Genomic DNA, 22708 nt, shown 5'->3' on the forward strand with positions numbered 1-22708 from the left:
TTTTTCAGCAACTATTGACAAGCAAGAATTTTTCACTTAAGGGAAAAGCAGTGATGGTATTTTCACATTCATTATGTTATGAAATCTGCAAAAGTGGCATTGTGCTAACTGACAGCCATAAAGTAGCGTGGAAGCATGTTCTTTCCCCAAAATTATTTTTCCAAATGGACAGCAATCTGAAGTAGAACAGTGACGACGACCTGTAAGCTACAGTGTAAATGATCAGAAGCAAGTGGAAATCAGCTTGTGATTAAACGAATGGGATAGGGTTGGAGGAATAACAAATGGGTGAAAGGATTACTATTAGACTTTGAATAGTGACATTCTGGAAACAAACCTTAAATGTGCAAAGATAGGTGCCAGTCAGGGCTATTTTATGCAAACTGAGTTTCTGTAGTTCCTTTGTTTGATGATAAATCATGAAACTTTGTTATTATTTTTGTTATATAAATGGCTAGAAGTTATAAGAACTATTACGAGACTGTGGAGGGTCCCACCCTTGTAATTTAAAAGTATTTGATTTGACATGTGGTACACATGTTGGTTAAATGGGATTGGGTGTGTTCAAAATATGTTTGATTACTACTGACAACAGTGTAGTACGTACAACTGTATTCATTGTTGAGGACTTTTGTCTGAGGATTGTATTATTTCCTTTAAGGAATTGCACCAAAGTAAAAATTATAGTGAGTGTGTATGAATAAGAGAAGGATTGTAAACATGTAATTGGACAGCAAAAAAGAGTTCAGTCTGTCTATTCAAAATTGTACAAATGAATCAAGAGCAAGAAAAACTGCAAGTGAATCACACAATTAGTTTGTTTTTGTTCTTTAGTTTTACTTTTCACTTTTCACTTTTCATACAAGCAGGTTCAGCATTGTTATTTCCTGAAAAAAAATAATGAAAAATACTACTGATGTTTGTGTGAATTCGATTTGGTTTAGGAGTTCATTTTTATTGAACATTAACTTGGTGAAAGGAAGTTATTCTGCTACATTGTTAAACAAGGTGATTTTCTCAACAATTACATTCATTATAAGCCAAGGTCACTTGATGCTTTTTAGGGACCACTATTGTGCATGTGTTTATGTATTTGTGTTATTATGTGATAGTGTATAGTTAGAATTCTAAGACACTGTTTCTAGAAATTTTGTAAACAAATTTTCCATTCGTATATATATTATTTTTAATTATTAAAAAAAACATTGAAGCAGTTATGGTAGTGTAGGTGCATGATTTTTTAATTAAGTAAGTCTGTTGAAATACTTTTTGGTCTTGTTCATGTGAATAAAATTTAATTTTTGACTTAAGCACAATTGTTCTATCAAATAGTGCAATATATATAGAGCTTATTATTGATGATAAACAAAAAAATATTTCTGATATTTTTTTTAACTGCCAAATATCTCAGTTTCAATGCATGTGTTTTCATTTGCTGTATATTGTACTTGCAGTTGGGTACTATTAAATTAAACCTTGTTGTCAAGTTAAATCAAAAGATTTGAAAAAATATATTTTTTCATGCGAGAGTGTTTGTTTTTCCAAAACTAATAGGAATTTTCTTTGAATAGCACTGTATTTTTATTATTCAATAAATTTTGTATGACAATAAAGTTGTGTGTTTTGAGTATGAAGCAGACAATAAGCTGGAAATTATTCCTTATTCTTTGTAATATAATAATATTTGGCAGTGGAGAATTTTGCTTCAATCTTTTTATAAAACTATTTTAAGTTTGTGTGTTTCTTTATGACACCATGTGTCAATATAAAGTGCATTCTGTAAGTACCAGACCCATTTATACCTAAATATGAAGATAATGGAATTAAAACCATAAAGTTTTTTCTTTAATCTATGTTTCAAGGCACATGAGTCAGTGTCTTGTAATAAACTCTTACTTTTTCCTGTTCAGTAAACAAAGCAAACAGTGCTGTGTCAATGAAACTTCCACCACAATGACAGTGCAGGATTTAAAAGAGCATTGGAGTTTCAATGAAACACTTTGCCACAAACTAAATAGCAATACAATCGATTTTGTGTATTTTCTGACCAATTCCCTTCCGTGCATACTTTTCTTGAAGAAAATGTTTTTGAAGTTTTTAAATCTTGAGTGGAATTCATGTGACACTCGCCTCCACCATCATACTTACTGCTTGTACATTCTCTTACGGCAGATCCGTCGTCACCTTGTAATCAAGGGGCCATGGGTTCGAAACCCAGTGGAGGCACAGTGGTTTGGATCGCACTTTAAACTTTTTTATCACCCTGCTTTCCTTCCTCCAGTGCAAATTAATTTTTTTGTGTGCATAAAGTGTACTTAAAAGAACAAATCAAATGTTACTCATGTTCCTCTAAAGTTAGCCTGGCTACAGAATGGACTTCAGGAAACGCAGACTTTCTGCCTCCAGTTCAAGGGGGGAAAAGTGGTGTTGCTACATGCCTGATTTTTGTCCAGTCGTACACACCTCTGTCTGTCAACAAGCCCCTTTCGCTCGCATTTCAGGGAGAGGCAGGGAATGTTGAGATTCATTTGCTTGCTATGCGGAGGGAACCATTAGGCTTCACTGGGCTGGCTGTGATGAGGGTGCCACCGGTTTCGAAAATGACTGAAAACTACAAATTTGGCAATGTAGAATACCACGGGAATTCCTCCTCACCATAGCAACTTGACAAAGCCGATTGGTTCAGCTGTTCATGTGCTCCTCCATGGCTTTCGACAGAAAAGACAAAAATTAGAATTTCCAAGTCCGTTCTTTGACCGGAACCACTGTAGTTACTATATAAGATATTTTTGTGGTATAACCTGGAAAAGGGGCTACCAACCTGATGTTGGTGATGGACAGCACTTGAAAATTGATTTCCATCATTTCTAAAGAACAACTGCCAAGTAACAGACTACTAAAAATATATAGCAAAAATATCAAATTAAAATTTTGTTCCATGATGTGTTTTTGCCAATGCCTGGCTGGTACATTTTTATACCAAGCAGCAATTGTGTGGTATGTGACTTTCGGAACTTACTGTGAATGACATAACGTTTCAAGCTTTTATTGCTACATGAGCCTTCAAGTGTGTCATTGGTAATTACTGAATAGTAATTTGATTCTGGCTATATTGGGGAAGGAGTTTTAGATTAGATGCGCATTTTTTTTTATTGGGTTTGAAAAGTTTGTAAAAAATATCATCCTCTACTTTATAAAGGAAAATTGTTTTTATGACCATAGGCTTATATCCTAATCTGTACTGAACAAAATGAAGGACTATTTGTAACAGTACCATTTGTAGTTTCCAAGATGAAGATTTTTAATTTAGAACTATATGGATTTTTTTCTCCTGAATACATTCTGGGCATTGGTGCAAATACCAGGAATACAGCTTTTTCTGGACCTTTGCCTGATGCCAGGGCAGCTGTTTCCGAAATTTCCCCTCTTTTTCGAAAAAAGACTATGATATTCCGAAATCTGAAAAATTGCATCTGCTTAGAATTCCTTCTAGATCATTCACATGAATTGTCATGTTGTTTGCTTCCACTATTGTCTAGAAATTATCAATAGTTTAATAGACTTATGTAACCACAACACTATTGAGAATATCGAGGCAACAGCAAAATCAAACGCACGATTCACATGAATGTTCTAGAAGAAATTCTAAGCAGATGTAGTTTTGCAGACTTTGGAAAATCACAGCAGCTTTTCAAAAAGAGGGGGAAATTTGAAAATAGCTGCCTTGGCATCGGCCAAAGGTTCAGCCGAGCCTCAATATGAAGTGCACATGCTACAAATAGATGTGTAATGTATGTTGAATAGGTCTTAGCCCAGAATCTTGGCGTGGTGGAAATCAGAAATCTGATCCTCTTTAATATTTGTGGAATTGAACAGACTAAAGCACCTTAACTGTAAAAGTGCAGCCATTTGAGTTTGGAAATTGACTGTTCATCTTCATAATGAAAGAAATGCAAAATATTATTATATATTATTATACATTAAAATTTTGGAAAACACAACCAAATGTAATATTCAGCTGCAAGACTGTTGCCAGGATTTTCAAATAGACAGTGTGTGCTGTAGTATTCCTGGTTAAGACAGTTCACAGATAAAACTGAGAACAAAAAACATTATGAAAGCTTGGATCAGTTGCTCTCTGGTTAGAGCAGTGGCACAGTATAGAAGGGACTAAGGTTCAATTCCTGTTGGAGCCTGCATTTTTTCAGTAGATTTTTGCAATATAGTGTCAATGACAATTAGAAGTTCATGTCATCACATGACTAACAATTTTGAAGTGTTTTTTTCAGATGATCTATGCTAAAGTATTTTAGTTCGTAGTTGCAGAAAGTTAAGTTGGGACTTTTAAATTCTCAATCAAGGACATTGTCATAAGGCACAGTATTTGTAATGGAGAAAAAATGAAGTATATAAATAAAATTTGTCCTTGCAGTTTTAAAGGATATTCTCAAAAAAAAATTCATGAATATACACATCGCTCTACAGTGTTTCTGACTGGTAGTTGCCAACATTCCAAATCTCCACTTCTAAACGTAAGCAGTAAAGTGGAGTCACGTAGAGTGGAGACATATTCCCAAGAATACATTATTTCCCCTGTGTAAATTTGATAAATATAAGTTAGGTCCCTCTTGGTTCTCGCACAATGAAATATGACATCGCAGATCTTAATTTTTTTTTTTTTTGGAACCCATAGTAAAAGATTGTGAAATATGATAGCCATGTTGTTCCTAAATTCAACTGTGAAATATGATAGCCATGTTGTTCCTAAATTCAATCTTTGTCTTCACTCATCTGTACATGGCTACATAACTCAAGAGCTCTTGTTACAAAAACAAGAAGTGTCAATGTCCTCTCAAATGCACACTTTCTGCTTGCATCAGGTTTTGTTGAAAGTTTCCTAGGGAGTCTGATAATTCATGTACTTGTGTTGAATATTTGTGATAATGCCCTAAAATTGTTTGTGTGTAAAGATCATGTGTGGTGTGCACTGTAAAGCATTCTTTGACACATTTCATCCTTTTCTTGGCAGACTGTACGAGGACTTTAGCAGGGATACCTTTGATGACAGGAGGTAAGTGCGTAGAATTGAGACATGTAAATGAAACTTAAAAGAAATATAAATCATTTCTGCATGCTCAGCAAAATATGTAGAGTGAACTTTTGGAGATAAATCTTTGCTTTGCAAAACAACGAAGAAACAGATCGTGTCGAGTAACTTAATTGCTTGAGTAATATCGTTGAATATTTCTGTATAATCTTGCAGACAAAATTCGGTGAAATTCTCTCGTTCTACTGATTTAAAAGAAAAAAGTAACTGTTGCTCTGCATGGTAACTTTTCAGTGCGAATTACGTGAATAGTTTTTACGGTTATAATTTACATTCGGTGTTGATTTAATTTAAGCTCTTTGATATTTGTGTTAATTGTATATATACACACCGAAACTTGTTTTAAAGTTTAACTTTGCTTTATTCTATGTCAGACCTCCCGCTCGTGGACCATCTCCCCCCCGTCGGTACGCGCCGTATTAGGCCGTGGCCGTGGAAAGAGATCTGCAGCAAGACCCGTTGTTAACGCCAACAGTTGGGAATGTGTCGGTTTGGGAGCACCGTTACGTGAATATGTCGGGAAGCCCTAGACCGTCGGAAAAGAGGATCCTTGAAAACAAGAAGGAAACGTGGCCGGATTGGAGTGACAAATGAAACTTCATCGGACGGATCGTAAAGTATTTCCGGGTTACTGTTGCGGACTCTAGAAGTACTTTCGTTTCATTTTATTTACTTGATACATATTATGTTTAAATATATATTTAACTAGTGATTCATGTTTTTTGCACAGTTACTCAAGTAGTTATTTGTGGCTAGGAGAAACAATGATAAACGTGCTTTACATGGTTGATGATTAACTTTCAAGTTAATTCGGTGGATTACAAGTAGTTTAGTATTCGTGAGATATTCTAGATATCAAAATGAATTTTTTAAAATACACATAGATATATATATCCTTTCACCGTGCTTGATTGTGCTGTAATTCTTCATGTATCAATACATATATATGTATATGACTTAAATGTTAGCATTTCTTGTTAAACCTACTCATCCTTAATCCATAAGTTACAGTTTCAATATAATTTCTAGCTGCGTTGCATCTGCAATAGATTTACAGTTAATAAGTACAATATACAATTACGTGTACAATAAACTGCCCTTGCCGACAATGTAAATTATATTTTGGGAATTTACATATTTACAATTTCGAGAAATGTATTTATTGCCTTATGCATACCGCACTATGGAAGCTAAAGTTGGAAACTATTTAAGAAATGATAAAGAAGGCTGGATTGGAAGTTTAAGTGATAAAAATTAAGAATTCATTGGACATTGCTTGCTTATATTATCATCATACACGTGATTTCTGTAATATATATTTTTTTAACTAGATGTGTAAAAGTAATTTAACTCTGAAGAACAGAATTATGTAAACATAAAATACCATAACTTCTCCTTAGAAATGCAACACTGTTTGTCATGTTACTTAATTTTTTGTTTAAATTGCTCAATTTCAATTAACTGTGTTCACACATTCAATATATGAGTCATCTTGAATTTTTTTGGTCCTCGGTTGGGCCGTGAATGAAAGATACTAGTGATGGCAATCTTTCGGCCATTGATTTTCTTTTCCTTTTATTAAATAATATGTGGCTTCTTAATAATATCCATGTGTGTATTGAAGCTGGTATTCCTAGTGTTAAGTTCTTTCGTGAAATTGTCCACAATGTAACCAGCTAAAATAAATTTTAATTACAAAAACTGACATTACTTCATGATTAGACATATTCAAATCTTCAAGTAAGCTTTTGATGTAAACATCAAAACCATGATAGTATAATATGTCGCTGGTGGCTGTTCACCAATTCCCTTATTATTAATCACAATCCTTACAGTTAGCTTGAAATGGTAAAGTAACATGGAATACCAAAGATACAATTGTAATAGTACCTTAAACGTCTCTTCAGTTGTATCCAAATCTAGGTGTGGTAGGGTGTATATTAGCGCCAAGATTTCTGAATATGTGAACTACAGGCTCCTCCATGACTTCAATAGCGACACTAGCACCACCGCTTCCATGCCAGGGTTTCAAGTGTGGTGGTGGATCCATCTAACGTGTTAAAGATGACTTGGAAACAGTGAGGGAATTATGTTCACTGTATCTAAATATTTGTAGCACATTTCATCACTTTTTTGGGAGTGAGGGAGAGGCCATACTTCCAAAAACAGGAGTTATCCAGAATTAAGTTCAGTTTTGCCAATTAAAAAAAAGATGTTGTGGTACAAAAAACTTTATTGCACAGTGAAGTACATAACCTAGGCCTAATTGCCACCACTGTTCAGACACTTATCATAACAAGACACTATGTTTTGTATGCCTGTATCAGAACGATGCTGCCTTTGATGATAACCAAGTTGCAATTTCATGAAGCAGTGACCTGGAAGTATGTGGAAAATGCACTCAAAGTGTCAACAGGGTGAATCGTCTGTTATCTTCTCTGACCAAATCGTCAGCCACCACAAATGGTTGCCCACTGCGTTCCTCATCTTGCACATTATTCAGTCTTTCATTGAACTGTCACATCCATCTCTGTACCATTGAGGCACTCGTATGATCTGTTCCCAACACACCTCGCCAAGCTGACTGGATTTCATCCCTGCATATTCAAATATCGGATCGTAGACTGCACCTCACGTGTGGTGAGCATCTCTGTTTTCTTGGAACATTAAATGAACGCACTCCGAAACATTTGTCTGCACCACTCTTTTCTCCAACTGACATCTATGCCTTGCCAATGGATAAGACAACTTGGCGTGCATATTCACTCTCGGTATCCCAGGACTGCTGCAGCACAAATTGCAAATAGAACTTACTTTCTGGACTACTATGTACTGTAAAATTCACAACAATTGAAGTGAAATACCAAAAATTCAAAAATCATACGAAGCTAGCAACTACATATGATCATGAGTTACATGACATTCTATTTAAATTCTTTGAATGTGAAATTGCACAATAATTTGCACATAAAAAAATGAGTGAATAATGAATATCAGACATACAAATACCAGTATCATCTGATTGTGCTATGGTATACACAAGGAAATTGGTCTTGCAGCAGCTCAAAGCACAATTTATGCCTCAGTAGAGTAAGGTAAAAAATAAATGCTACCTTATTGTGAGGAACAGCTGCAGTTGGATCAAGTCCTTTTACTTTAGAATGATGCAGATGATGTGGCCTAATATGCACACATACCGGGTGCACCAAAGAAAAGTATACACACTTTGAACTGTCATAGGCAATTTATTTCCGAACCTACAAGGTTAAATTTCTGGGAAAAGAAAGGCTACAGTCCAATTTGAAAAATAAGTGTACTTTCTGGTCAAACTGAATGTTCCAAATGGTGGTTAAAGTAAATGTTGGCCTTCAGCTTCGATACATTTCTGAATATGAGTCGCCAAAGTGTCCAATGGGATTTCTGCACACACAGCCTGGGTGTCATCCCAAAGTGTGTCCAGGTTACGTGGTTTATGATGGTACACCTCATCTTTTACTGTGCCCCATAAGAAAAAATCGAATGGCGTAAGGTCTGGAGAGCGAGCAGGAAACTAGATTGGTTTCCTGCATCCTATCCACTGGCCTGGTACATTTTGATCCAGGGATGTGCGGGTATGCTCGCACATCCCTATGATAGTGCGCGGGGCCGCCATCTTGTTGGTAATATAACCTGTCATTACCGTACATTGCACGAATGACAAGGAAAATAGAATCAGCAAGCATTGTTAGGTACTTTTTACCAATGAGTCCCCTAGGAGACAAACCACACCACACCACACATTTACACCAGGCAAATGCATAGGCTTTTCAACAGTAATGTGGGGATTATCTTCAGCCCATACACACAATTATGCCTATTGACAGTTCCATTAAGTTTGAATTGTGCTTCATCCGACCAAACAAGGCTACCCATAAATCCCGGTTCACGTGTAACCATCTCCTGAACCCATTCACAAAATTGTACCCTGCACTCTGGGTCGTAACTTAAGCTGTTGCACCAGCATTGGAATGTACACACGCAACTTGCCTTTCTTTAGAATGTGTAGCACACTACTAGCACTTAAACACCACTCTCACGTGACCCTTGCTCAGAAATGTATCGAAGCTGAAGGCCAACTTTTTGAACATTTACTTTAACCACCATTTGGAACATTAAGTTTGACCAGAAAGTACACATTTTTCTAATTGGACTGTAGCCTTTCTTTTCCCAGAAATTTGACGTTGTAGGTTGTAAAATAAATTTCCTATGACAGTTCAGTGTGTGTGTGTACATTTTTTTTGACTCACCCGGTATATGTGATGAAGCTGTGTTGGTTATGTTTCATGTATTATTAGAACTGCTTATGAAGTAAATATATGTAAATATGATGCACTTACCACAGATTACCCAGTGAAAAGCTGTTTTGCAGGTCCCTACCCTCACTGGGCTGTCACTGAGAGGAGGGAGGTGGGAGGGGAGGGAGAAAGTTAAATGTCAGGATTTTATTTCATGAGTGCTAACAGAAGAAATATAAGCAACAAAGATTTGTCTAATGTCTCTTTTTGAAGATAGGTTAATCGGGACTTGACCTACAGACTAATGTCAGATCCAAACCACTGTAGTGCATTTAATCTGGTCAGCAAGCTCCTTGGTGAAAAAAAGTGTTAAAATGTTTCTAGTGTCAGTATTAAAACTACTGATATGGAAACATGCCCTCATGATGAATTAATACTAGCATTTGAGGACCACAATAACTTACATGATAATAGGTGAGGACGAGCTAAGCAGAAATTATGAATAAAAAGGGAGAAGGGGTGAGAAAGAAATGTCATAAAATAAAACTCATTTGTTATTTCTAGGTACGACTTCAGTCCCTAAAGCCTCATTAGCTTTAAATAATAAATTTTCCAGTATGTTCTAGGAAGAAAATTTATAATTGGGATGATCTTCACAAGAAATAGTCTGTACAGTTTTCTACCTGAATCTATTTGCCAAATCTTTGTTCCTAATAAACTATATCCTGTCCCATTTTAAAGTAATTTCAGGTTGTTCCGGCTTTCAAGAAACTTAACTCTTGACATCTTATTCTTGTATCAAGGTTTTATCTCTATTTTCTAGAAATAAATGCCTTTTCACACACTATTACAGTGTTCTGATTGTATTTCTTATCTGTACTTCCCCCTTTTTTTCTTAGAATCTCTGTTGCATTTGCATATTACCAGGGCTGTTGCAATCAATGCATTTATTTACCTATCTTCTGAATTGTCTACTTTTTGGCATTTTAATGCAATTTTTTTACCTGTCTTTGTGCCAGTGTTTCATTTTGTGATTATTTTCCCACTTTTGCTCCATACTCCATATTCCTTGCCTGTTTCAAATCTTTTTTGAACCTGGCAGAATGCATGCTCTCCGCTAGGACATAAAGATGCATGCTGGGTAAATAATACCCATAAGGAGAATTGCTTATAAAGTCTGAATTTTAAGTGTTTTAACCTTTTGGAGCCCAAGGCCACAGGCTGCCTTGGTGTCCAAGCTGATTTTGAGAAAAATGCAGTGTTTCAATTAAATGAGTGTAGATCAGAGGCTATAATTGCCCTAGAGAGATGAATGATATACCGTTGTATGCAGAACGAACCAGAGTCAGACTATATAATTTTTTTGCAAATTCAGCATATATGTGGCAGGGGAGAACCCCCCAAAATTTTGGGAAAAAAATGGGGATTCCCCCAAGGGGAAAAATGACATGACTGTCGACAATCACTTGGGAATTATCGCTGGCATGTAAGTAACACAAAAATATTTGCATTATTATCGTATGACCAATGTAACAAGAGTTGTACCCCCAAAAGGAATGGTCAGCATGCTAGTGATTCAAGCTTCAAAATGCAGCGTTACCTTGAAATGACTGTAGCTCAGAGGCTACATCCCTAGAGAGATGAATGATATACCATTGTACGCAGAATGAATCACAGATTCAGACGATATAAAATCTATGCACATTCGACATATATATGGAGGGCGGAGGGGGGAATCCCCTGAAGAAAGTAACATGAAAAGGTAAACATGCACATAGAAATTATCGCTGGCATGTAAGAAACAGAAAATTTTTTGCATCATATCATATGACCAATGTAACACGCGCGCCACTGTTTCAAGCTTTGGATTTCAGCGAAATGCAGGTTTACATTGAAATGACTATAGCTCAGAGGCTACTTGCCCTAGAGATATGAATGATATACCGTTGTACGCGGAATGTATCACAGATTCAGATGATATAAAATCTATGCACATTCGGCATATATATATTGAGTGGGAGGGGGAATCCCAAAATAATTTTGTTTTAAAAAAATATGATAGTCTTGGGAAGTCACACTTCACTCAAAAAATCTTTGGCACTTGGACACAAAATGAGTCTCACGAACGCACAACCTTCCAGGAGGAGAAGCTAGAAGGGAGTGAAAAAAGCATGCCAATTCTTGCAGCTACTTCCAAATTCTTTTTTAGACAATGCAGGGTAACCTTTGTAGCCATGCGTGCTCAAGAACAAATGCTTTTCTTCAGCGTGCCTCCAACTTCCATTCTTATGATGCAGTTTCAACAACCCCTCTTCCTTCGAATGCAGTTTCCAATGGTGAGGGAAACTCATTGCTTTAGAACAACAAAGCCGGCCTTCCTTTGTCAGCAAAATTTTTCCCTTAAAAGACTCAAAAAATAAGTCCTTTTTCCCTGCCATTGTCATGAAAAAATGTACAACAATCATTTCTTGTAAATACATGTGTCAACAACAATATGAAAATAGAAAATCTAGCCAAAAATAGCGGTTATAACATAGAAACTACGACCTTGACAAAGCATCTCGGATCGAGACGATCGGGCATCCAAGGGTTACCTAAGAGCATCTAGATTGAGACGATAGGGCACCAAAAGGTTAAAGCATAAAAATAATACTTCACATTGATTCATTTAATTTTATTAAGTTTGAACATTTTTATTTCATTATGCAAAGATAAAGCTCTCAAAAGATGGTAAGACGAGTGCTCTCTGCCATAATGTAAGGATGCATGCTGGATAAAAAACACCCAGAATAAAAATTACGTTCAAATGTTCATTGTTTTGAAGCATGTAAATAGTTCTATATTCATTGATTAATCTAATTTCACTAATTTTGAACATTTGAATTGAATCACACAATTGATAAAAAGTAGAAAACAGAACATATTGAAATACCAAACAAACATATGAGTGTGCTTTGGATGAAATTTATTCAGGCAGCGTTTCTGTGGCCTGCGAGCAGAACAAACAAACAAACAACCGATTGAAGGTTGTACACGCATAAAGAGTCCTCTGGAAAGGTACCGAGAAGAGTGGGCTCGGACTCATCGGAAGTGATCTAAAAATATATTAAAAAAAACTGGCAGGGTAATTCTTACCCAGTGCAGAGTTGTTTTGAACCATACTGGCATCCTTACGGGTTAAAAGCTTCAATGCTGCTGAAAGTATTACACAATAGCCGGCCTTCGTGTCAGAGTGGTTAGCACATCATGCTATGATGCTAAATCCCGGGTTCGAATCTCAGCTTGGGCAAGTGTGTTATCAATTTCATCTTCACGCATGCTCATCTTTTTTATCAGTTTAATTTTCTCCACTGATACCAATGATTTCGAGTGGCTAGAAGAGCAGCCAAGAGCAACAAGTTGTTTCAAAATTTGTCATTTTCAAAGGTTTCTTCGCCCTTCCTTGTGGCAGGTTTGGAGGCCAGCACAAGGTGTTCCATAGATTTTCCTAGAAACCCTGGATAAACAAACCACCACCCTCTTGGAAAGCAGATGACAAGATCAAAGGCATTGGAAAGTGAAAGCTGGACCCAAACGTGACCGTGAAGTTATATAAGTGCCTGGTAAATGCTTTGTGGCAATAAAAGAAACAGTCATTGCCAATTCTTGCTCGAAAAATCATGGGAGTAAGATAAACCACACTACTATGCTGCTCTAACGTTGGAGGGTTGAAGGTCACTGTGAAATTAGCTTTCTTTTATCTATGTTCAAGCAGGAAGTAGATTCAGCAATTTCTTGTGCTTTTCCCTTCTATGTACTAAGTATTTTGTGTGGCTGCTGGTATCGGCCAATCAAGGGTTATTTTTAGATTGGGATCATACGGCCTTGAATGACAGTACCACAAAACATTTAGGCACACTGCAACTTATAATAATATGAATAACATATTAATCAGACACTGCAACTAAGCTGTAAAAAGGGCTCATCTCATTGTAGTCACGCTCAAACTCAACTGCATAAAGCAGGATCTACTGTATACAGAGTGCCAGTGAAAGTAAACTGTTGTCCCAGTCCATTCTTCTAGGAAATTATTTTTACGAATTCAAACCAGAACTTTGATCTTTTCAATTTTATTTTTAACAATGCCAGAATATAGAATTCTAATAGACAACTAGTTAATATTCCCCTTTCCTTTTATAGCAAATTCAAATAAATTTATATCCTACAACTTAATTGATTAATAACTGGGGGATAATACGTGAGTAGTGCCCGCGGCCATACGACCGAGAATTATAGATTAGGTTCCTGGATACTGAAACTAATAATAATCTAATTATCAATTGAAAATAACAAACCTAATATTGAACAAATTAATAAATATCTAACTAAAGAATTAAGAGGAACCCCAATCTACTTACATCCCCCATCGCATAGCCACACTCACCATTCACGTGTACAGTAAGTCACTTCACTCTTTCCCCCTTAACGGATGCCTCCCGACTGAGCAGGCTTGATTCTTCCTCATGGCTCTGAGCATGCTAGCCAATCAAAATGAGGCAAGACGTCATACAATGATACCAACTCACTTTGTGGGCAGAGGGTTATAACACTTAACTTTTCATTAACTCGACCTAACATAATTTTTTGGTTATTCATTACATATTCAATTTTTTTAATTTTTAGACATTAATTTTCTTGCCAGAACAGTTGTTTTTATACAAATTTTAGCGATGTTAACTACATGATAGCTAGATGATGAATAGATGATTAATTTTGTAATATATTTTTACTATTCATGTAATGATAGCAATATTAATTTACATATTATTATGAATACACACACATTAACTTAGTAATTATGTACATTTATATTGTTATTTTTATTGAAACACTTGGTTTGGACAGACCCTCCCTCCCACTAAAATATTTCTAGATATGTGCCTGGTGATGTGATGAGTTAGTGTGACTCAGTAATTAGCCTGGTATCATACTGGAATTATACAAGTATCGGTAGGAATCGATCAGGGCATCGGTATCAACAAATGATGGTATCATCTCAACCCTAAAATATATCAAATCAAGCAATATTAAACAATAATGTGGGATTCCTCATAATGAGGGACAATGTGTAATGCTGCATGACATGTTAAACTGTAGATTCTGTCCAAATGCTCTATCTGTGAACAAGTCGTGGCTGGCTCGGCAAGCACAGTTTTTAAGTATTGCATTGGTAAATTTCCATATGTCCTCATTGCAGTTTTTATTTCCTACACTTAAAAATTAATTAAAAGCTGCAATGTGGAAATATGGAACCTTACCTACACATTAAACTTAAGTCTGTCAACAAGTGAAGTAGGTCGTAAAGCTGTTTTTCTTTATGCATATTATTATTAATTATGATTCACTCAATTAGAATCTGCAGATATCATTTTAGCATCATTGAGCATTTCTTGCTATCATCAATGCACCATTTAGTTTTGCTGCTACAAAATTAACGACCAATTTTATTCTTTTAAACCATCCACATAGGCTACTACAGAATAATAGCAAAGCATATTTCTGGTTTTTACCAAAGCCTAACCACCAAACTTTTCATCTTCAGATGTGGGAGTCTCGAAGTGTGAAAAGATAACATTTCCTAACTGGCAATGGCTGTTAGGCTTAACGGCACCTCAGACTCTGAACTGTTGTTCTGAGGCATACGTTTGGAAATTCATTACACTGTAAGAATTTCCCATCGCCATGCCAAATGGACCAACATGATTGGTTCATGTGACCCTCCCTGCCTCCCGACGCAAAAGGTGAAAACAGAATTCCAAGTTGGTGCTTTTGTTGTGTAGGCTTTAAAGTATGACCAGTCAAGACAAATCACGTTCTGCAAGATGCAAATGTCAAATGAAGTTGGTCTTCAAAGTCACCATACATTGAAAACTTGGTAACCTTGATGGTTGAGCACCAGACTCTCAATCTTGCCATCGACTGCTACAAATTCTAGTTCTGGCATGAGTGTTATTTTGTGATGTCCCATTATCAATTGCATCCATTCACCCTCATTGTTATATTTAGTTTAGAGAGACAAAGGAGCAACTTAAAGGAAGAAAAATAAGAAAATACATTAGAAATTGGCTGAGCTGTACAGTCAGTAGGAGCAGTCAAATGATATACATTTTGAAAATTTGGTCCCATGAGAGTATTCAGACTAGCTTTAAGCTGGAAAATCATATGTACGAATGTGTCATCAAGTGAATAGTCGCATGTGATGGGAAATTAACATTTTTCTTAAGCCTTGAAATGCTTTACCAGTGATTAGAACTTGGGTAACTTTTTGGAATGTTTGCTCAAAATAGAACATTTCGAACACAAGGTAGTGCTGTGTGGGGTGCAACTTTTTACGGTCTGGTGCACCTTGAGACCATTCCATATGGTTGGGACATCACCAGTCGGCTCTACTTAAACATCTGCAGTAAACATACAGTCACCAGCAATGAAAGTGAGGCACTTGGAGCCTGAAATACTTGCTTTACTGCAAGACACTTGTGTGTTTGCTAACTGTATGGTGGTGGTAGAAGTTGCCATTGAAAATTTGCTATTAAAATCCACTTATCACTGTAGAGTTAGGCAACACGCATACACCTGCCGCAAAATTACTTTGGACCTCATAACAAAAGCACAAAACATACAGAAAATTCATGTGAAAAGCTATTATTAAGCTATTAGATACAGCAAAAAATGCATACATTAGTACGGAGTCATGTTTCCTTTACTTTTGAGGACCATTTGGAATGCGATTGGGCATAGAATCAATAAGACTTCGGAAGTAATATAAGAACATGTCAATGCACCACATTTTCTTCAGTTTTGTGTGGAAGGTCTGTAGGTTCTGAATCTTCTTCTTTCCCAGGAATTGCTTCATATATTTGAGATTGGGGCTATTCAATCTAACATCTTTATCTGTTGTTCGTCAAGCCATTTCCTTACCTTCTTAGCCGTGTGACAAGGAGCATTATCATGCATGAAAATATCACACTTGTGGATCTGAAGCATATCCACTAAATGGTCCTTAAGAACGTTGATATATTGGTCTGCGTTAGTCACGTTTTGCAGTAAGAAATATAAACCTGCCCTACCCTTTTCACCTGAAAAACACCCCCACACCATTACAGACTGGGAGTGTCTAAGGGTCGGAATCGTATACTTTGGATCGTATCGATCTGAAGATGATGGATGTCGAACCTTAGCAGCTCCCTTTCGGAACAGTTGGAATGAGCTTTCATCGGAAAACATGACTTTCCTCCACTGTGCTGGTGTCCAGTGTGCATATTTCTTTGCAAAAGCAAGACTGTCTTTCTTCATACAGGCAGTGAGTAGTGGCTTCTTAGCATCAGTACGACACGGCAAATCCAAGTCTTTCTGTAAACGGTGCTGGATCGTGCAAACACTAACGTTTTCCAGCAGACTCGGGTGCATTTCTTTAAGTTCTGACGCTGTCATTCGAGGGTTTTTCTTTTTCTCTCATTAGGAGAGATTTGGTTGTTTTTCTTTGCCTCCCACCACCGAATTTGTGCTTTGGAATGACAGTCAGAAGCATTCCTCTGGCGGCTGCCAATACCTTCATTATGGTTGATTTTGCACAACCTGTTTGTTTACATATAGTCTTTGCCGGGAAGTTTTCACTTCGCCATGCAATAATGCTGGCTTTTTCCACACTACTACAGTTCTTTCCTGGCATATTACAAATACTCCTGTACAGTTGTCAAATATCCAACACAAAGTGCACCACACGAAAACAGCAATTTATCACACACACTACAGCAGGAAGTCACCCTTCCTGTGTCAACTAACAATACGACATGAAATGAACTCGCTTATCGGCAATAATACACAGTTGCCAGATACATTCATGCAGAAACAATTCAGTGTTCGAAACAAAACAACACTAGATACAAGGCTAAAAAGTGATAACCGCTTACTACGGTAGATTTCACATGATGCCCGAAGTCATTTTGTGGTGGGTGTAATGCCTTGCAGGGAAGCGAGAATTTCAGGATCTAGGTGACCAATTTTTATTGTCGATGTCTACATAGTTTTGCAACAAAATTACCCAACATCGATCAATGGAAGGTGAGTGCAGCTGCATCACGATAACTCACAAATCTTGTTCAACCAAAGTCAAACTCTAGAAGCTGTATCAAATCTGCCTCTTTTCCTACCCAGCATACCGTGCATCTTCCAATTTTCATTTTTTCTTTAGTCAGTGGTTCACTTTTCACATGGAGAATCTTTGTAATGTCGAGATAAGGGTCCAGGACTACTTCACCTTAAAAGACTATAGGATGTAAGAGGATTTTTCCTTGTATTTGTGCTAATGCAAAGCATATTTTCAGAAGGAAATTTATAATTTTGTAATGTTTAAATAAGAATTAATGCCTCTGTTACTACAAGTAGTAGGTACAAACCATACCTCGTTCTGTTTGGTTATAGATTAGACTATAGACCTATGGTTGGAAAAAAAAATCGTCAAATAGGAAAAGAAGACAAAAACTTAATTGAATTCGACTGACCTCCACCTAAGCAATGCTGAGACATGAATGTTCAAAATGGAGCTGCATATTGCCTGTGTGTAACTCTAGTTGCAAAAATTGCATACTACTTCTTGATACTTTCAGAGAAAAAGTTTCCCAAAATGAAGCACCCCTCATGGTCAGTGTCATCGATGTCATCACCACCCCATCCAAGTCCAATTTATGCAGCTCCCTTTCAATTTTATTTAATCATAAACCAGGTATTCTGGTCATGTTGTACACCTTACTTCTCACAGTGTGCCATTGATGCAGCACAAAAGAACAAATTAAGCAAAGAAAGCTAAATCTCTAGAAGATACTTTGACAGAAACACATTTCCTCCCCATGCCCGTGGAGTAGAACTGAACAGAGACTTAACACCGCTTACTCAGCAACTCGCAGTATGTTCCAAAAGATGATGATCCTTGTTTTAAAAATTGACTTATTCACTGGGGTTAAGGTGTATTTTTACTGAAATAACATTTTTGGAACACAGTGTGTACAACTGGCCTCACATAGCAAGCAAATCGATACTTTTTTCTAGTTTAGTGTGGTGCCAATCTTATGAAGACCAGTGGATCCATGTTGAAAAATTCCACGCTGGAATATTTCTCCCACAAAGAGCAGTTTCCTCCTCTACCTTTCATAGCACAACTGTTATTACCCTAAAATACATCTTGCAACTATTTATTTTGATAAATTCATTTGTGCCATGTTCTGTGTCTATATATGAAACAAAGTAGCAGTTCTGAAAGATGTTTGACACAGCATGGACCACTGTAGCTTTCGTGAGACCTGGGTTAGCAGGACACAGCTTAAAATGAAGAAAACTGATTGCAGAAGATGGAACTGAAGAAAAATGCCAAAGGAGGAATTATGTCAGCCTGCCATTAAAAACTTGAAAAACTGAATTAATTAATGTTTTTGGGATTCATTGCTAAGAGGAGGTCGAAGCACACACCTTATACTTTTATGCTGAGTATACACCGGAGGCAAGGCAGTTGGCTTAGGCCAGTGGTGATGCAGTAATTGTAAACATTTTCTCGACCGTATCTGAAGACCTTGACCATCAGAACACCTGAGCCAAAGACAAAGCCATGTACAGTTCATAACATTTCGAGCCTTTATGGTGCACTTTTCTACGGTTTCACACAGAATTTGATGACAACATTGTTCAATATTACCCTGTTTTTTTTTTATGATGCTGTGCAATGTAACATGAAGCAAGAATACTCTTGAGGCAGACCTTGTACTTCATGCACTAAAGGTGACACAAAGTGATAATATTTTACTATCCTCCTTGAATACTATGTGATCTTTATTGTTTCTTAACAACTCATAGAGAATAAGTCTTTCTACAACACATCCAAATTAGAAATACAGAATATTAAAGTTCAAATTTATTACAATGCAAGAAATGAAGTAGGCTGCAGAGAGAGGAAAATCCTTAAATTTCTATTCTACAATAGTAGAATTCTTTCTTCTAACATAACATACTCATCAGAGTAACTTGGAGCAGGGAGGCAGGTTGACTGTCATTGACCTACATTATGCCTATGATCACAGTTTTCAGTTTAAATACAATTGCCATTGTGGAATCATTACAACCTATAAATGGGCATGACTACTCTATGATAGAGAGTTCACTAATCAGAATATGTATAACATGATTTATGAAATTATAAAGATCATATATCCTTAAATTGTATTTTGTTTAAAAAATTGAAATTGACAACCCAAGGTTCATAAGGAAAAATAAAATAGGGGAGACTAGATTGTTATGGATGTGACACTTTTTGTTCTTGAATAATATACCGAAGTATACTGTGGAGTGCATGAACGAAATTCTACATGCAGAAAATATGTATTTCTACTTTAAAAAGTACACAATACTGCAAACAAACTATGAACTACAAAAAATAATAATAATAACCTTTGGCACAACACACTGTGCCTACCTGCCGACTGCCGACCAGTTACAGGGTGATGTGTGGTCAGCACGACGACCCCCCCCCCCCCCCCCCCCCCCCAGTTGTAGATTTTCATGACCGGGTTACGCTAATCATTCGTAGCTCTCCAATTTCCTCAAGATGGTGGGTGGCTGCCACTCCCATACACAGGCCGAAAAGGAGAAAAGTTGTTACACTTCCCCCAGGAGACTTGAACCTGCACGCGTCCCGTAGCTGGAGCCCAAAGCCTGATGCCTTAGACTGCATGGCCATGGTGCAGGACAAATTTTGAACTGCATCTGAGTAAGTAAACAAGAAAAGTGGCCTTGCTATTGCTGCAACCTGCCCCACCACAAGTGTTAGTTCTAACATTTGCCTTCATAAGTGAAGTAACAACAGAAAAGTTTCATATTGGAGAAATATGCCCGAATACAAGACCTAACATAAAAATTGAATAAACGAATCATAAAATAACATTTAAAGTATAACATGGGCTCATCATCCCTCGACAGAATAGGTTCACAATAAAAATTAAAACTACATAAGTATTGCTCATCACCTGGTGCCATTTTTGCCACCTATGGCATTTCTCCTGGTCAACTTTCTGAGAATAATTCTCAGCAGATTACGAATATAGCATGATCATCATTTGAAATTAATCTTTTCCCAGCAGGTCTCTTGTTCCGATCACTGGATGTCAATTTGCTAATATAACAGGATGATGTATTGGATCCCATTATCGTCGTCACCACTTAAAATTGATCTTTTCATAGCAGGTCACTTCTTCCCAACATATTGTCATTGAGAATGAGTATCAATTCTTCCCTTAGTACTCTAAACTACACTCACATATTGTCATTGAGAATGAGTATCAATTCTTCCCTTAGTACTCTAAACTACACTCAATCATTCTGTGATCGCATATCCAACCTATATAGTACGTATTTACAAACATTATTTAGCTGAGAAAGCAAATTTTAACTTTTTCTCTTCAAGAAGCAGATAAAATAGTTTCTCACCTCCAAGTCAAGGACTTATCTCGTCAAATTTGCAAGTGAGGCACTAATGGCCACCTACCAAATAGTACCAGAGTTATTACCTCTGTTACAACCAAACCCATTCTCCCCTACTCCTTCATTTTAATACTTTTGTAATACTGGTAAATATATTTGTAGTTCGTTGTATTTATATTTGAGTCTTTTAATCATTTATGAGCAGTTATAAAAACTTGGATATCCACCAACTTTAAGTCTGTTTGAAGGATGTAAATAATGTTTCATCTTTTGTATGGTTTTCCAGAAAAATGTTAAAATTCTCCTAATATTAAGGACAATCATACTAACATCCTCTTCGCCCTCTCTTTGTTGAGGCCCTGTTCAAAAGTAAATGAAACACAGCTATGTATGCCATGCACACAACTTATTTTTAAATTAAAGATTTTTTTGCATCACCTTTTTGCGACTCACTTAAGAGGTAGAAAAGTTATGTAAATGATCCAAAGTAGAAATTAGCTGCATTTAGATGGAATATTATTACAAGAGTCATGTGGAAGTAAAGATTCACTAAAGCCCTGTTCAAATGTTGTATAAACCACAATTTTCTCGTGTTTCCTATCAATAAAATGTTTTTGCATTAGTTACAGTTTATAGATATATTTTGGATTATTTTTTTCATTCAAGGAGCAAGAGATTAAGAAGAAAGTAATATATTTTGTCTTATTGCCTTAATTCTAACTCTTATACAACTAATATTTGTGCAATAACTCTTGAATATTTACTGAAATTAATTTTCTGCTCATACTTTACACTTTGTATTCAAACTTCTGTATCAGAGGACAGTTGACAGAAGGCAGAATTAGTTCTGCCAAGACTATACGTGAGAAACTACTGTTTCTGTCAAGAACATTAGATAAACAGGTAAGATAATTTGAAACTCCATAATTTACAATATCTTTGAAAATTTTAGAAAATATGTGAACGTTTTATTTGTTTTTCTCAAAATCTGGACTATCAGAACAGAGCACATGCACAAGTTGCGTAACTTAAATTGCTAATTCACCAAATTAAGTTCACATTGCTCACAATTTATGTCCCTACTAGAATATCACCCATACCTTTTACCTTGTGGGGTGGGTTTATTAATACGAGTTTGTGCCTGTACATAAAACTAATTGCTTAAATTTAGAGAAATATGGTAATAAATACAGCATCATATTAATTCTATTGCATGTAGTTTTGCATTCAATTGCTCTTGTATGAAGAAATTAGTTTTGTGCAACAGTTCATAATTTCTTGAATTGCTATTTTTGAAATTGAAGATGTTAAATATAAGCATTTCTAATTATCAAATCATAGCTGCTTTGAAAATTTGTTGTGGAGAAAGAAGACGGATTAATTTAGGACAAGAAATCTGTTCAATGACAAACCTTTCTGATGTACAGGTTGGTCCAAGAGTCATTTCAACTCCTCCTGTTAATATGAAGTTGTATACTTATTTCATATGGTCAACACAAGCTTCCACAATATGAAAGAATGGCTAAAATTTCAACTGCATGGACTAAAGAAATGTATATCAGTAGTAGAATCTGTGCTTAGATCACCACAAGAGTATTGCAGTTTTTGGGATTTCAAGTTTGAGTAATCTGAACACAGATGTCATCACTACTGCACATTGTTTCATGAGCCTATTCCCTTGCAATTAAACCATTCCCAGTAGCTTGTTTCAGCTGTCTGGCACGAACATGACTTCCCATTTGACAAGACATGTAGAGCACCTTGTAGTCTTTTACAGCAATGAAGAAAACAGGAGGGAAAAAATTTAAACAAAGGGGAAACACTA

The 22708-nt window shown here is 36.4% G+C and overlaps 1 protein-coding gene across 12 annotated transcripts in view; it reads left to right on the forward strand.

Moving 5' to 3' along the window:
* lark (RNA-binding protein lark) overlaps window positions 1-22708 on the forward strand; it is a 94616-nt gene that overhangs the window by 58954 nt on the left and 12954 nt on the right. For 8 of the 12 annotated variants that reach the window (XM_083141473.1, XM_083141472.1, XM_083141480.1 and 5 more), the window contains 2 exons: window positions 5030-5071; window positions 5482-6069. In XM_083141473.1, the coding sequence (XP_082997599.1) occupies window positions 5030-5071; window positions 5482-5530 (91 nt within the window). In that variant the 3' untranslated portion in view covers window positions 5531-6069. Of the gene's footprint in view, window positions 1-8; window positions 1580-5029; window positions 5072-5481; window positions 6070-22708 lie in introns of those variants that run through there. The other 4 variants (XM_083141479.1, XM_083141483.1, XM_083141482.1 and 1 more) reach the window with 3 other exon arrangements.

Source organism: Lepisma saccharinum, chromosome 20, assembly GCF_977018435.1.
Source record: "Lepisma saccharinum chromosome 20, izLepSacc3.1, whole genome shotgun sequence".
Classification (NCBI taxonomy): Eukaryota; Metazoa; Arthropoda; class Insecta; order Zygentoma; family Lepismatidae; genus Lepisma; species Lepisma saccharinum.